General features: G+C 35.4%; 2 protein-coding genes and 1 long non-coding RNA gene across 13 annotated transcripts; 2 read left to right on the forward strand and 1 right to left on the reverse strand.

The window, feature by feature from the left end:
• Positions 1-765: 765 nt before the first annotated feature.
• LOC108866248 lies at positions 766-1,655 on the forward strand. Its single transcript, XR_007257415.1, has 3 exons — positions 766-871; positions 1,376-1,439; positions 1,546-1,655. It is a non-coding gene; the product is annotated as an uncharacterized LOC108866248 (long non-coding RNA).
• Positions 1,656-4,964: 3,309 nt separating this feature from the next.
• Positions 4,965-8,438, forward strand: LOC125476030. Of its 11 annotated transcripts, none has more exons than XM_048581723.1 (5): positions 5,005-5,356; positions 5,464-5,525; positions 5,741-5,814; positions 5,948-6,037; positions 6,319-6,602. In XM_048581723.1, exons 1-5 carry the CDS (start codon positions 5,240-5,242, stop codon positions 6,324-6,326), a joined length of 351 nt encoding a protein of 116 aa, XP_048437680.1. In that variant the 5' UTR covers positions 5,005-5,239; the 3' UTR covers positions 6,327-6,602. The 11 variants fall into 11 exon arrangements, 2 of the variants coding, with proteins under 2 accessions (XP_048437680.1, XP_048437679.1); XR_007257392.1 differs by adding exons at positions 7,841-7,890; positions 8,042-8,438 and having other exon boundaries at positions 5,006-5,625; positions 5,741-6,037; positions 6,240-7,254; XM_048581722.1 differs by having other exon boundaries at positions 5,006-5,356; positions 6,240-6,602.
• On the reverse strand, positions 8,250-12,408 carry LOC103946401 (MLO-like protein 13). Its single transcript, XM_048581721.1, has 14 exons — positions 12,183-12,408; positions 11,154-11,211; positions 10,792-11,009; positions 10,536-10,652; positions 10,308-10,362; positions 10,107-10,210; positions 9,890-9,964; positions 9,693-9,781; positions 9,469-9,518; positions 9,343-9,383; positions 8,995-9,213; positions 8,837-8,904; positions 8,685-8,745; positions 8,250-8,582 (listed from the first exon to the last, which is right to left on the reverse strand). The coding sequence occupies exons 1-14, from the start codon at positions 12,303-12,305 to the stop codon at positions 8,340-8,342; spliced, it is 1,521 nt and encodes a 506-aa protein (XP_048437678.1). The 5' UTR covers positions 12,306-12,408; the 3' UTR covers positions 8,250-8,339.
• Between the last annotated feature and the right edge of the window lie 756 nt (positions 12,409-13,164).

Genomic DNA, 13,164 nt, shown 5'->3' on the forward strand with positions numbered 1-13,164 from the left:
AATGAAATAGTTTCCCTACATACTTAATGTTGTGAATGCCGGTGATTTTAGAAATTTAGTGATTGTTGCTCTCTATAATATATCCGTACTCATGTATTTTACAAACGCTCAGTGCAAAAGAACTGGTTGCTGCTTGGGTGAAAGGTGTATAATTTCATTAAAAAAAAAACTGTTTTGGTTGTTGGTGGTGGTTTATCTGTATTTGATTGGTAATTTCAACATTTGATGATTCAATAATATTTTGAACTTCCATTTCTGTTGTCAGAAGATAACGTCTCCATCTTGATTTTGCATGATCAAAATGTATGTTTGGCTAAGACAACCATGCTTTTACAGGTAGAGAGGAAGCTGCAATTAGAAACAATGTTGAGTAACATTTAAGTCTTCATTTGACAAAAATTAAAAAAATTAAAAAATTAAAAAATTAAAAAATAAAAAATAAAAACTTTGACTCAGATATCTATATTTGTTGTTTTATTCTATTGACAATTCGTTGTTTGATTGGTTTTGTTGCTTTCCTCCACTTTTTAACTTATATTCGTTAATCTACCTATTTTATTTGGGTGATAAGTTCACTCTTTTAATCTTATTAGCTAAATGAAGATATAGGGTGTGGTTTTGTTATTGGCGGTGGATGATCTGGATGAAAGTATGCATCTTGGAGATTTTTTTGCTTGCAGTTGTTTAGGCCCGAACTGAAGAAGTTTTGTGGAATGAGATTCTTATCAGATTCTTATACCAAATTGTTTCTCCATTTATGGCATAAATGTGGTCCAACCAGTGGCTGATAAAATGTCATTGTATATATGCTTTTGTCGATTTCTGCTACGATAATGAGGGAATCCAGAGGATCGAGGCCATTCGATCTGAGGTTTGTGCTACTCTATCCCTTTCTTTCTCTCTTTCTGTGAATTTCTTGAAATTGACGACGCACATTCTGATTCTTTCTGTGTTTGGGAAAGGAGAAAGCTCTAGATTAGCTTTGATCACTTCAATTTTTTCTTATTTAGTTCAGCATAGTTGGACTACATAATCCTACCATTGGGCTATTTCTAGGGAGGGTTTATGTTTACTTTTGTTAGTCTGTTGACAGTTTGGTATGTCTATCATATTGATGGAACTAAATTGTCAGTTAATTATCGTTTAGGTTGTTAATAGTGTTTGTACAGTTAAGACAACATGTGTGCTTTATGCACAAAGGTTTTTGTTTCTGGCTTAGTTTTAATGTCGAATAATCATTGTTTGATTACATTGTAGTATTAGTATGTTATTTTAATGATTTCATATGCTTCTCTTTACGTTAATTGTGTTGAATTTCTACATTTTTGGCTTTTGTTTTCTTTAATTAAATGAAGTTTGTAATGTATCTGGACAGGTACCAATCTTCTTAATGAAGATTAGAGCAATCAAATGGAGCTTCACAGGATAAGTTTGTGAGGGTGAGTTTTTTTTTTTTTTTTTTTTTTTACTGTATTTTTCTGCTTCGTGGCATGCTTCTTGATGGTTTTACTTTTACTTAAGTCTTCATTTTGGTTCCTTGCCCAGGTTATACAGAACTCAGTTGGTGCAAACCTTGCTGCAGATGTATGGAGTCTTGGGTGCATTGTCTTGGACATAGCTACGACAAAAACCACCTTGGAGCCAGTATAAAGGGGTATGAATTTAGATCTGAAACGAATACTTTTGTATATTTGGTTTTGTAGTTAATTTCACCTTCTGGGTTTATGCTGGGCTTTAGTACAATTTTAAAGGGAGGTATAATCTGGTGAGGTTTCTCAAGACCATGCAGAAGGCAGGGCTCTATGCTCACCTTCACATTGGCCCTTATGTTTGTGTTGAGTGAAACTTTGGGTAATTTTTTCTCTAGATCTATAATTTTGGCTTTTTTTTTCTTTCTTATTTTTTAGGATTTTCCACTCTCATTCTATTTTCCTGTCCTAATTTTAGAAAAAAAGTATTTAATTTTTCTGATTGTGTGGTTTGTAAGGGTTTTCCTATTTGACAAAGGCAAGTTTTGATTTTTATTTTTCTTTTTTCTCACAGGGGGCTCTCGGAGAAGCATGTAATGGAGACACCACTTCTGTCATTATCTTTGGAAGTATTTGATGGTCAACTGGATGATCCTATTAGCATGTCCATCCGAGGAGGTTTGTATTCATCTTTCCACTTTTTTTGGAAAAATGTTTAGAAATCATAAAAGATGCTTCTGAAGATAGGTAAGCAACAATTTCTAAAATTTTAGTGTAATCTTTTTTCATTATGAAGTTGTTCTAATGGTAATTAGTGATTTCAAACAAATTCTGTGAAGTGAAAAATGAAGTTTTGTATGTTTATCATTCCAATTTATCTTTATGCAGACTTTTTCTGTTGAATGGAAAGCATACGTTTTTTTGTTTTTGTTTTTTATTTTTTAGTTTATTGGTTAATGCATTTTATGATTGTTGATATGCAAGATGCAAAGATAATTTCTTTGTTTCTATATACTGTTACTATAATTCTACCAATAGAAACTGGTACTGCGATTGTGGCAGTAAATGAACCAAGTCATTGTAGCAGCAGATGAACCATAACCATGCCAGTTTGTAGCCTGCGATTCTACATGTGGTGGTTTAATTTAGTTCTGTTTTCAGTTTCGGGAGACCCTGGTTTTTTGTTCTTTGGGCCTTTTTTTGCAGCCTTCGAAGCCGTCTTTGGTCACGCCTTATGATTGCAGTGGTGAGCTTCCTTTTCAAAAATTCCTTCTTTCCAGCATTTAGGGATTATGAAGTGATTTCTCTGCTTAACATGGGATTAGGGTTACATTTTTCTTATAATAAAAATCTCTGTATGCCACCCGGAAGCCTCCCTTTCAAAGATTCCTTCTTTCCAGTATATAGGGATTATAAACTGATTTCTCTGCTTAATTTGTTCCAAAGTATTATGTAGAGATTGCTTTAATATCTTGGCTTATTAGCTGTATGTCGGGTGTCTGAGATAGGATTTAGGAGATCTGGTTTAGGTTTTGCAAAGAGAGAAAGAGATAGGGGGTGTCGGAAAGAAATGTGAGAGGATTTAGGCGAGAGATTTCAGGGATTTGTTTAGGGTTTCTTTTCTGCAATTTGCAGACAGAGAGATGGGACAAGTGTGAGAGAGAGATGAGAGGATTTTCTGTGAAGGTAAAGAGGCATTTCGTTTTCCATTTGCTTCCTGAAACCTGAGGGATTTCTGCGATTGCAGAGAGAGAGATGGGAGTGTCCGTTAGGTGCCCTTTAATTGTCACTTTTGTGATTTGTCCATCCCTGATTGTTGTGATTCATTCTCACGAACGTTCTATGCACAAGGTTTCATATTATTCCTTCCTTTTAATTTTAATATTGTTGTGCTTAATTTCTATTCTGTTTTATTGGGTGATTAGATTAACAGACCTTGGATATTTTGGTATAATAATTTCACATCACGTGTTGCCCTTTTGCATCACCTTAATTGTTCGTCAGATGCTAACTTTTAATTATGTTTTCTTTGGGTCAGTTTCCATCTGGTAAATTTGTCCATCCTTCTGGAGTGGAGCACTATCTTTCTGACAGCATAAATGCTCTGAGAAACTGCTATGGAGACAAACAGTTGTTTACTCCGTTGTAGGTATGTTTTTCTTTAGTATTTTAGAGGGATTCGTAACTCTTCCCCATTGTAATCTTAACCTTTGTATCTATCTCTCTCAAAAGATGATGAGAGTAACAACTGTGAAAAGAAAATTCTCAGATGTATCTAAAGCTTATAGATACATTGGATAAAACCCGAATCTTAAATTGGGGCAGTGAGTTCTGCAACATCCTGGTGCTGCATATATTGTCACACTTTTAAAAGTTGTATATCTCAGATATATTGGGAATTTAATTAGTTTTATGTCATCTTCGTAGGGCAATTTAGTAGAGATTTAGCACATAAAAGATGCGTGAATCAATACAATTAACCTAATAGTGATTTGGTTCAACGTGCAGACTACTGCTAGGGCACTCAAGTCATTTTCTTAATTTATGCGCATATATATTATATGTAACCAACACATGTTTTCAAAGGATGTTAGTGTTCAAGCTCTGCTGATATTTTATTCTGTTCATTTTGATTTTGTTTTTCAGTTGTGGTTACAACTTTTCTAAAATTCAACTGTTCTCAATTTGGTTATGTGAACCGAGGCCAGTTAGGATGTGCCTTTGGAAGGTCTCACTGCTTTTAAAGTTGAATGGTGCTAACTGAATGTAATGCGTTCATTCTTCAGTGTGTGTGAGCGTATGTGCACGCAGTGTATGTGAGTGCATGCAATGTGTCACTTGGGCCGTTGGCTTTTTGAGGTATGTTCATTTATAGAGATTTTGTAACTGTATTGTTGAATTTTTAATGTATGCTTGGATTTTAAAGGGGCACTGTATTTATGGGTTGTACGATTCTAGGGAGATATAGGGGATTGAGAGGTCATGCTAAGGAGAGTATATTACTTGCCACTGAGGAATATACTTCATATAATAGCAATGTGATGATGTGTGGCATGCTTTAACTAAGGGATATTTTTGAGTAGTAAGAAAGCCATATAGAGAGTCACATTTTTGTTTTTTTGTTTCTTTTTTGGATTTGGTAACTGAAATTTTGTGTGAACTAATGTTTCTTCTGTTTCTTAAGGAAACATAACTTTTTTGGAAACCATCTCTTTCTAATCAGAGACGTTCAGTTTCTTCCCACTCATTGTACAATGTGTTTATATGCCAGCTCACTTGAATGTACATAAAAAAAAAACCTATTTGTTGATAATTGTGTTGGATTTATTCAACTTAAATGTGTTTTATTCATCCGATTACACCTGAAACAACAGGTTCTCGCAGCAACGCGCGGGCATATTTTCTCGTCTATTCTAAAATTGAGGAATGATTTGACTGTAGCTTAGCTACAGTCAAAACTTTGTCATTCAATTTCATCTTATTTACAACAATGCCAACCACATGGAGTTGGGTTGGGAGGGTAATTATGAAACGTTAGGAGGGTAATTTGGCTTATACTGATCCTGGAAGTTTCAATTACAGCGTCGCTGGCCAGCAGTTGAATACTAAGCAAATTTTATTTGGCATTGAACCATTTCTTAAGATTTGATTCAGTTTTATTTAAGGAATTTGAAACCTTTACGTTGAACCATTTCTTATCGTAATTCATGGGTTGCTAGCGCACATATAGTGCGATCTAATGTTTTGATGCATACTTGATTCGGTCTCAAATGCGATATGTTGTAATTCTTTCTAATTTCATTGTTTACCTATCTCTGTGTGGATTAGGCGGTACTGGAAACAGTTGCGAGAGTAAAGTCGAAGTAAAAATCGACGAAGGAAGAAAAGTACATGCTTCTGACTTAAATTCAGTACAGTTTTTCATGGAAAATATAATTGCTCCGGTTATTTATCTTAACAGACCTAAATGTAACTTTGGTTTTAATATTTTTAGGACAGTGTCTTCATAATATCAAATTTTAAATCAAAATATCCAATGCTGCAACTAGACTTGAGGTAAACTTACTGGCTCATTACAGTTTCGTTAAGTTCATTGGTCTTCTCAACTAGACTTGAGGTACACTATACTTGGAACAAAATTCTTGAGACTGTTGAGGTGTGCCTATGGATGCTAACTTGGTTCTTAGAGACTGTTTTGCATTGCTTCTTTTGTTACTACGTTATATGATATGATATGGAGGACATAATTTTTTTTATTTATCATTTTGAAGGTTTTCCGGACCCCTGATTTTTGGACGTGCAAGTCATCAAGAGAAAATCAAGAATGTCACCCCAGCTCAAGAAGGTTTATATTTTTGCAAGTCCATTTTTCTTTTGCTAATGTCAATTATTTGTATCTCAAAGGAAAGATACCTGACATATGACGATTCTTTCAATCTTTTTGCCTTTTTTGTTTACTGAGAAACTTATAAAACTAGGATGGAAGGTTATGTTCTTCTGTGTCGTTAGTCTACGGCCAGCGAATTGGGATCGGTCTCGAAGAGTTCTGCATGTTTACCGTTTTCAAGGTACGGTGTTCATCGATCTCAACTTTTAATTTATTTCTCATTTTTTATAGTTTTGGATTTGTAAAAACCCTCGATTTATTCGGGTGCTGGTATGGTCCCTTACGTGAGAAAAAAATTTCATTTTTGTTCCTTAAATGGTAGCCGTATTACTAATTAGCTACAGAAGTTATATATTCTTACGAGTACGACGGTATGGATGCAGGTTCGCTATGTTGCTTTTTGGGATGAAATTACTTTAAATACAGAAGAAAAATTGATTGATATTATTGGATTGTACGCAGAAATCTAAACACTTTGTCGCTGAAGGCTCTACCAGCTATGCAGACCATTGAGAGATCTGGACATTATATTCTCTATCTGCTGCTATTTTATTACTTTTTTTTTTTGGCTTGGAATTACATTACAAGTATATAAATGTATGAACACTTTGGGTAGACGTGGTGAGCCATACACGAATCATTTGAGATGCTGGGCTATTACAATCGAATTAGAGGTGGCAAGCCATACCTGAATCATTTGAGATGCAAGGCTATTATAATTGAATTAGATGTGGTGTCATTCAAAATTTCTGCACTTTTTTGTTTTTATATATGCTGTTTGGCTATAAAATTTGTGATTACATGCCCAGATAAAATTTCACATCGAGATTTCAAACATTGTACTACATTATGGATAAGAACAAAAATTGACCTTCTAAAACATACTTAAAGTTATATAGTTTCCGGATACAAACTGTCCATGTAAATAAAATCTTTTACTGTCAAGTTTTAGTAATTCTGGTATAACTCATTAATATGTATTTTTCTGGGTTTGTCTGCCATGAGTGTTATGATTTTTCTAGCTAATGGACTATCTGAAAATATTATGGTTTTCTTAGCGGTATTTATGTAGTCTTTCTCTCTCAACTGGGTTTTCTCCGTCGCTGGCCCTATTCATTCTGCTGCAGATTGTTCAGATTTTTCACTTTCGTCGAGGTAAAAGTTCAAATCTGTGTATTTTTGTGTTCGACAAGTTGGTAGGGCAAATTGTACTTTGCTCTGCATATGAGCAATGTCCAAGTTTTACCCATTTTGATAATGCTTGGTTTGTACTTCTTGATTTTTAATTTGGTTTTTGTGTATTGAATTGGATTGACAGTTCATATATAGGTTTGGTTCCATATTTATTCGGAGAAGAAAAACACAAAGAGGACAACACAATAATTCTAGCACGATTATGTATGGAATGAATTAAATCTATTAAAGAATATATTTTGGATGTGTTGTTGGGAAGGGATCAGGATCCTCTTCTGATCTAAGGGTGAGGATCCTCATGATCAAGGAGTGTGGGCCGTTGGATGAAAATCCAACGGTTATAATTATTTTAACTTTAAAATGACCCCCTGTTTATAGCCGTTAAATTTTCATCCAACGGCTCACACTCCTTGGTCAGGAGGATCCTCATCCTTAGATCAGGAGAGGATCCTGATCCGTTGGGAAGAACCTACCCTCCAAATATTTATGAATTGGATTCATTATAAAATGGGAGCATTTTTACTCACCACCATTTAGTGTGGTGTATGCTCACCACCTTATTTACACCGTTAGATGAATTTGAATTTCGAGATTCGTATAGTTGATAAGCACAAATCTCAAAATTCAAACTCATCTAATAATGATAAATATGGTGACGAGCATACACCACACTAAATGGTGGTGAGCAAAAATGCACTCTTATAAAATAGGTTAATTGTATTCGTTACTTCTTTGAGCACTAAATCTTTTGTTAAATTTCAACTTTTAGTTTTTGACTTTCCTTTGGCAGGACTTTTAATTAAGCATGCATCTTTGGTGTAATACAATTCTATTCTTGAGGTTTGGATATTTTTTACTCACTTTTCTGCTCATTATACGTTTGAGTATCTATCTTTTGGCTTATTATCAATGAAAAATTATGATATGAGGATTTTGACTATTGACTTATCATTGGTATATTTATTAATCAAAGAAAGATTTGTTTTCACAGATGAAATTAATCAAATGTCCCAGGTTCTATAGTTCAATTCTCTCGGTATGCACTATGGACATTATTCAAGAAATTGATGGTTGTTTTAGCATAGTGAGATTGCCGTTGTAAGGTTGAAGGAATATGCTTTTAGTTTTCTCTTTGATCAGTTTAATGCTAGAAATACTAATTTACATTTTTTTGGTTTGAATTTGTACGTAGAAGTAAATTTCGACAATGAAATATGTTGTTTGTACACATAGTTAAGTATATGGTTACATGCAAATTAAATGAACAAAAGAGGCAATTAAAAAAAAAATCATGAACAAAGTTGAGAGGATGAAACTGGCAAAGTTGTAGTTGTTTCGTTAGCAGCTGTTTCTTGTTGTACAATATCAATTTGAGATAACTTTGTATTCATCATGTTGTGCATTTGTGTTCTCTGTGATAGAGATTCGTCGTTGTCTGTTTTGTTTTGCTTGTCTTTTGCATCTTCCAACCACGAACCAATAGATTGTTGTACATTTTGATCAAACATTCCTTCCTTGTACATGCTACCCATCTGAATCATCCAAACGGAAGATATTATTTACTGTACAAATGAAATGAAAAAGACAAGGAAAAACAAAACAAGCAGTGAGAGAGAGACGGAGAGAGAGCTTACCTGGCTGACAATTGCATACAAGGGTAGTGTGCTGTAACTGCAAAGCACTTGAACAATCACACTGCATACGGTGATGGAACCATGAGATGAGAGTAATTAAGTACACAAGTTGCTATATTATGTCGAATTGTTTCCTTACAGAATTCCATTACCCCATAATAAGTCTCGGCACGATGTACCCCAACTTCTCCATGATGCATGAATGAAATCCATACGTGGTCTGCAAACAAGTGAATCTTGACTGTCAGTCATACGCAGATCCAAATCTGGAAGAATTGTAAGATATATGCATTGCATAGTGCACACATACCCAGATCCAGAAGAAGAATGCAATCTCAAATGAATTCTGGAACAATATGAAGTGGATCAAATTCAGAACAATGCGAGGGTTGTTAAACCAAAAGTGTTTGTCTGAAGGCTTCACTCTTGCGGCTGCTTCATGATCACCCTGTGTTGTCGTCCCTTGCGTAACCTCCTGAGCCAAACGGATAATTATGTGCTCCAGCTTAGCGCCCACAAGAAGCAGAAGCTGTCATCCCATATCAAACATTAATCATTTTACATGCGATCATCTCCTCCAAGTCACTCAACAAGATTAATAGGAAATTATTGATTTCCAGTTCCACTTAAAATTAAGGGACCTTAAGGCAATACTCACAATCAGCGGCAAAAACGCTAACCAAAAATAGGTATGCCATCCTGCACATTCGAAGATATAGATTGTCAAGTACTTCACTCAGATATTTAATTCAGCTCAAATTGAGATTTTATTACAAGAGCTTACCTTCCACGTTCAGCAACAAAAATAGCACAACGAAGAGCCATAGGTACCAGCTACATACATACACACATACATACGGTTGAGTGAATATGTATTACTATATTAGTCGACAATCAAATTCCACCTAATCTTAATACACAGCTCCGGCCACGAAAGGATCTTCATCTATATACGCAGCTGAGCTGCTTAACAAGAACAACAACAAAACCTCAACAGCCAGGCATTACCTTATCCCAACAATTTTTCTAAAATCAATTTCAAGTGTCCGCATCATGTATTTGTGAAAATCAAATCGAGGATTCTTAGGGAAGTGCTCCTGAAACGAAACCAAGTCAGTCCCATACATTTTTCGTAATGACATGCCCACGGGAGAAACTTTAACCTTGATATGTGAACCACATGGAAACAAGAAGGAGATATTAACCTTGATAAACCCTTGTCGCAATGCAATGTAGTCCGACTTGGTGACAGAACCATAAAATTGTTTGAAGAATGATATCTAGGAAAGTACATTAAATTGAGTGTTATCAGGTATCTTAATCCTTCATATTATATAGGAAATAATATAAGGCAACAAGGAATGTTGAGAACCATGCATAAAGAGTCCATAATCTCCAACAACAAAACTATAGCAAACTCACCACCCAACCTATGATAGCTGCTCTTCGCCAATATCCTACTCCTCGTTTACTGAAGAATTCTTGCTGTTGGCGTTGAGCATGCACATTTTCATGACTAGTTGGATCTGCATAGGGTAGCGTATATTCAATCATACAAAGCGGATACAAGCACTTGGATTGGCTAAAATATACTTGGAAATCCAATTTCATAATTACCCTTACCAGATTTTCTAGTATCCTGCCTAACAGAATCCTCCCAGTGCTTCCATTGACGTACCTACATATGGTAAACCGTATGTGTTACAACGCAGAGATACAAACCATATCCATTGCAGCACTATACAAACTGAAAGGTCCCAAACCATAAAGAGCTGGAATAGGACACCATGTTGTATCAAGCACATTTAGATAATCATCCAAATAGTAAAAAGATTCTGAAAGAAGCATTACCCTTGCCCCTCCAAGAACCATAGTTGTGACACAAAAGATCACATGCACAACTGCCAATACAAAGATGAAGATGTGTAGATGATGTAGTGCTTCCAATGATAACAACGGAACCTTCCCCTAAGGAAAAAGAAAAAAGCATGCATTGTCCTGTAACTTTCTCTGTCAACAAAGCGGAATGCGCGCGCGCATACACCGAACTCATATTACAAGCATTAAAAGTGGTGGTAAAATGTATAAGGCACTAACAATACAGTACCTTTTGCAGACAATGGTCTGAATTTGTATCTGCAGACAAAAGCCGCCGCCGATTGTTTATAGATTGATCAAGAGAGTAATGTGCATTATTGTTTCCCTCAGAAGTTTCCCTCTTGCATGGAAGCATGTGATTTGCTAGATTAGAAGGGATGCATATGCGGATTATGGAACGCTGAGATACAGTTAGTAGAAGGGAAATGAACCCTAAAAGCATCAACTCTGTTTCAACGATAGGAAACACAATGATTAGTGTTAGTAAAGTATATAGGCATTCTTAATTTATGATCCATCCATCTAATTGGTCAAGATACAAGAATGAAATGATATGTTGGGAGGGAGAGAGAGAGAGAGAGAGAGAGAGACCTTCTTTTAGTTTCTGTAGGGCTTCAAACAGCGCATCTTGTTTCTCATGCTTTAAGTACTGAATTTCCAGACAAAAATAAATAAATAAATAAAAACATTAAAACAAACAGCAAACAGCAAACTAGTTGAAATTTTTTTGATGTGCCCAAATAACCCCTTGAAGAATTGTCCTATAGATAAGTTCAACTTTCCAAAAACAGAGCTAAGAGTACTCTGTGACTCTGTCTGTCAATAATTTGAAAGTAGGAAAAACATCACTTTTCAAGATTTTGGACATGTCTCGCAGCTTATCAATGCTACGTGCATCTTTTGTGACAAATATTTATCGATTAAATAAGTTCCCGCCCTCCGTATATGCATTGCATTTATCACCTGTCAATACATTCCTGCTTATTCACATATTTCCATATTCACCAGCTGCTAAGAATTCTATAGATTGAATAAGAAGCAGTATGGTGATGACTGAAGACGATGAAGAACTAGCCTACTGTTATTACTTATTATTGTGGAACCGATGACAAAAGGTTATTTTTCTCCAAGTACCGATGAGGGAACAATGAAAGACAAACTCCATCCACCGCTACTGCTAGGGATCACTTAAGTTAAATCTAATTTATCATCGTTCTATTACTTCTTTTGACCCATTACCTATGTTCCTTACCCAGGGTCCTGGTTCAAGCTGTCAATACTTGTAGAATTCTAGCAATGTTGAGCTTTTTACGTAGGTGATGTTAGCACTACTTCTGAATCATCATCATCATCATGAACCTTGTGATCAAACTGATCCCAATACTAAAGGATCTAGGCTAATTCAGTTATCAGATTTGTTAATGATTGTATTTGCTAATATAGTTTCAGGAACTGTTGGTGATGTTAGATTTGTTGTGAACAGTTCAGATGAGGTGGCACGCCGGGGGGAATGGGGAGTGGAAAGCATTTTCCAGCATGGGAGGGAGAAAAAACAGAAAGATTTCAAGTGTTATAATGATTGCAAATATGATAAGAGAGGAGGGAACAATGTTTGGATACCTTTCCGAGTTTATGAAGAGCACGCTCGGCACAAAGAGAGAGCAGAACAATGACAAAGCAAACAAATGCAACCACCCATGTCGGCTCATACTCTAAAGAGCTGTTGACTTCTTCTTCTGCCATAGCTTGGTCACACCAAAATGAACAATCCACCAACAAAGATTGCCGCGGTTAGCGTTTTAGGTTGGGACGGAAATGAATGTTGTTTTAATTGATTGCGAACTTCAAATATGTAAGTATAGGGAAACTTTGATTCTGGGGACAAAGAATACCCTTTTCCGAAGCAAAGGAAAAAGAAGAGAATAAAGGGAGAAGCAAATAAATTGGGGGTACTCATATTCGAGGTGGCCGTGCATTTCAAGTAATGTGTAGAATTTGAATCATATTAGTATTAGCCCATTGTGAGGCTTAGCCCACTCCCCCACTCATTAATGTAAATAATATCGTTTGTTAAAAAAAATAAAATAAAATACTTGCGTGTGACAAAATTTTGGGTGAAAAAAATAGCGTTACATATCACTTTTGATTTGACATCATTTCATATCAACCTTCATTGTGATATGAATGATAGAAAAATTGAATTGCACTAGATGCAGTAAAATTAATATAAAGGACAATCGTTTAATTAGGCAACGGCTTGAGCCATTTCTCTTTATAACAACGACTTGACATCATTTTATTTGACAAACATGATAATCATTGTCGTTCATTATTTTTAACATCATTTAAAAAAAATTTACTCAATTTAATGAGTGTTTAGTCATTCATATATGTCGAACAAATTCACCGGTAGAATAACAAGTAATATCCCGGCAATGACTGTCAAATTCATATGTTTTGACTATTCTAATACGAAACACCGGTTCCGTGGGCCAATGGATTCATGCAGTCCATAATGAAACGGATGAAAAAAATATAGAGAGAAGATAGGGTTGGCAACTCCATGACAAAGACGGAATAGCATTGCTGTCCCGTGGTTACC

This window comes from the organism of the source record quoted next, unplaced genomic scaffold (genome assembly GCF_019419815.1).
Source record: "Pyrus x bretschneideri cultivar Hongxiangsu unplaced genomic scaffold, Pyrus_bretschneideri_v1 Contig17, whole genome shotgun sequence".
Classification (NCBI taxonomy): Eukaryota; Viridiplantae; Streptophyta; class Magnoliopsida; order Rosales; family Rosaceae; genus Pyrus; species Pyrus x bretschneideri.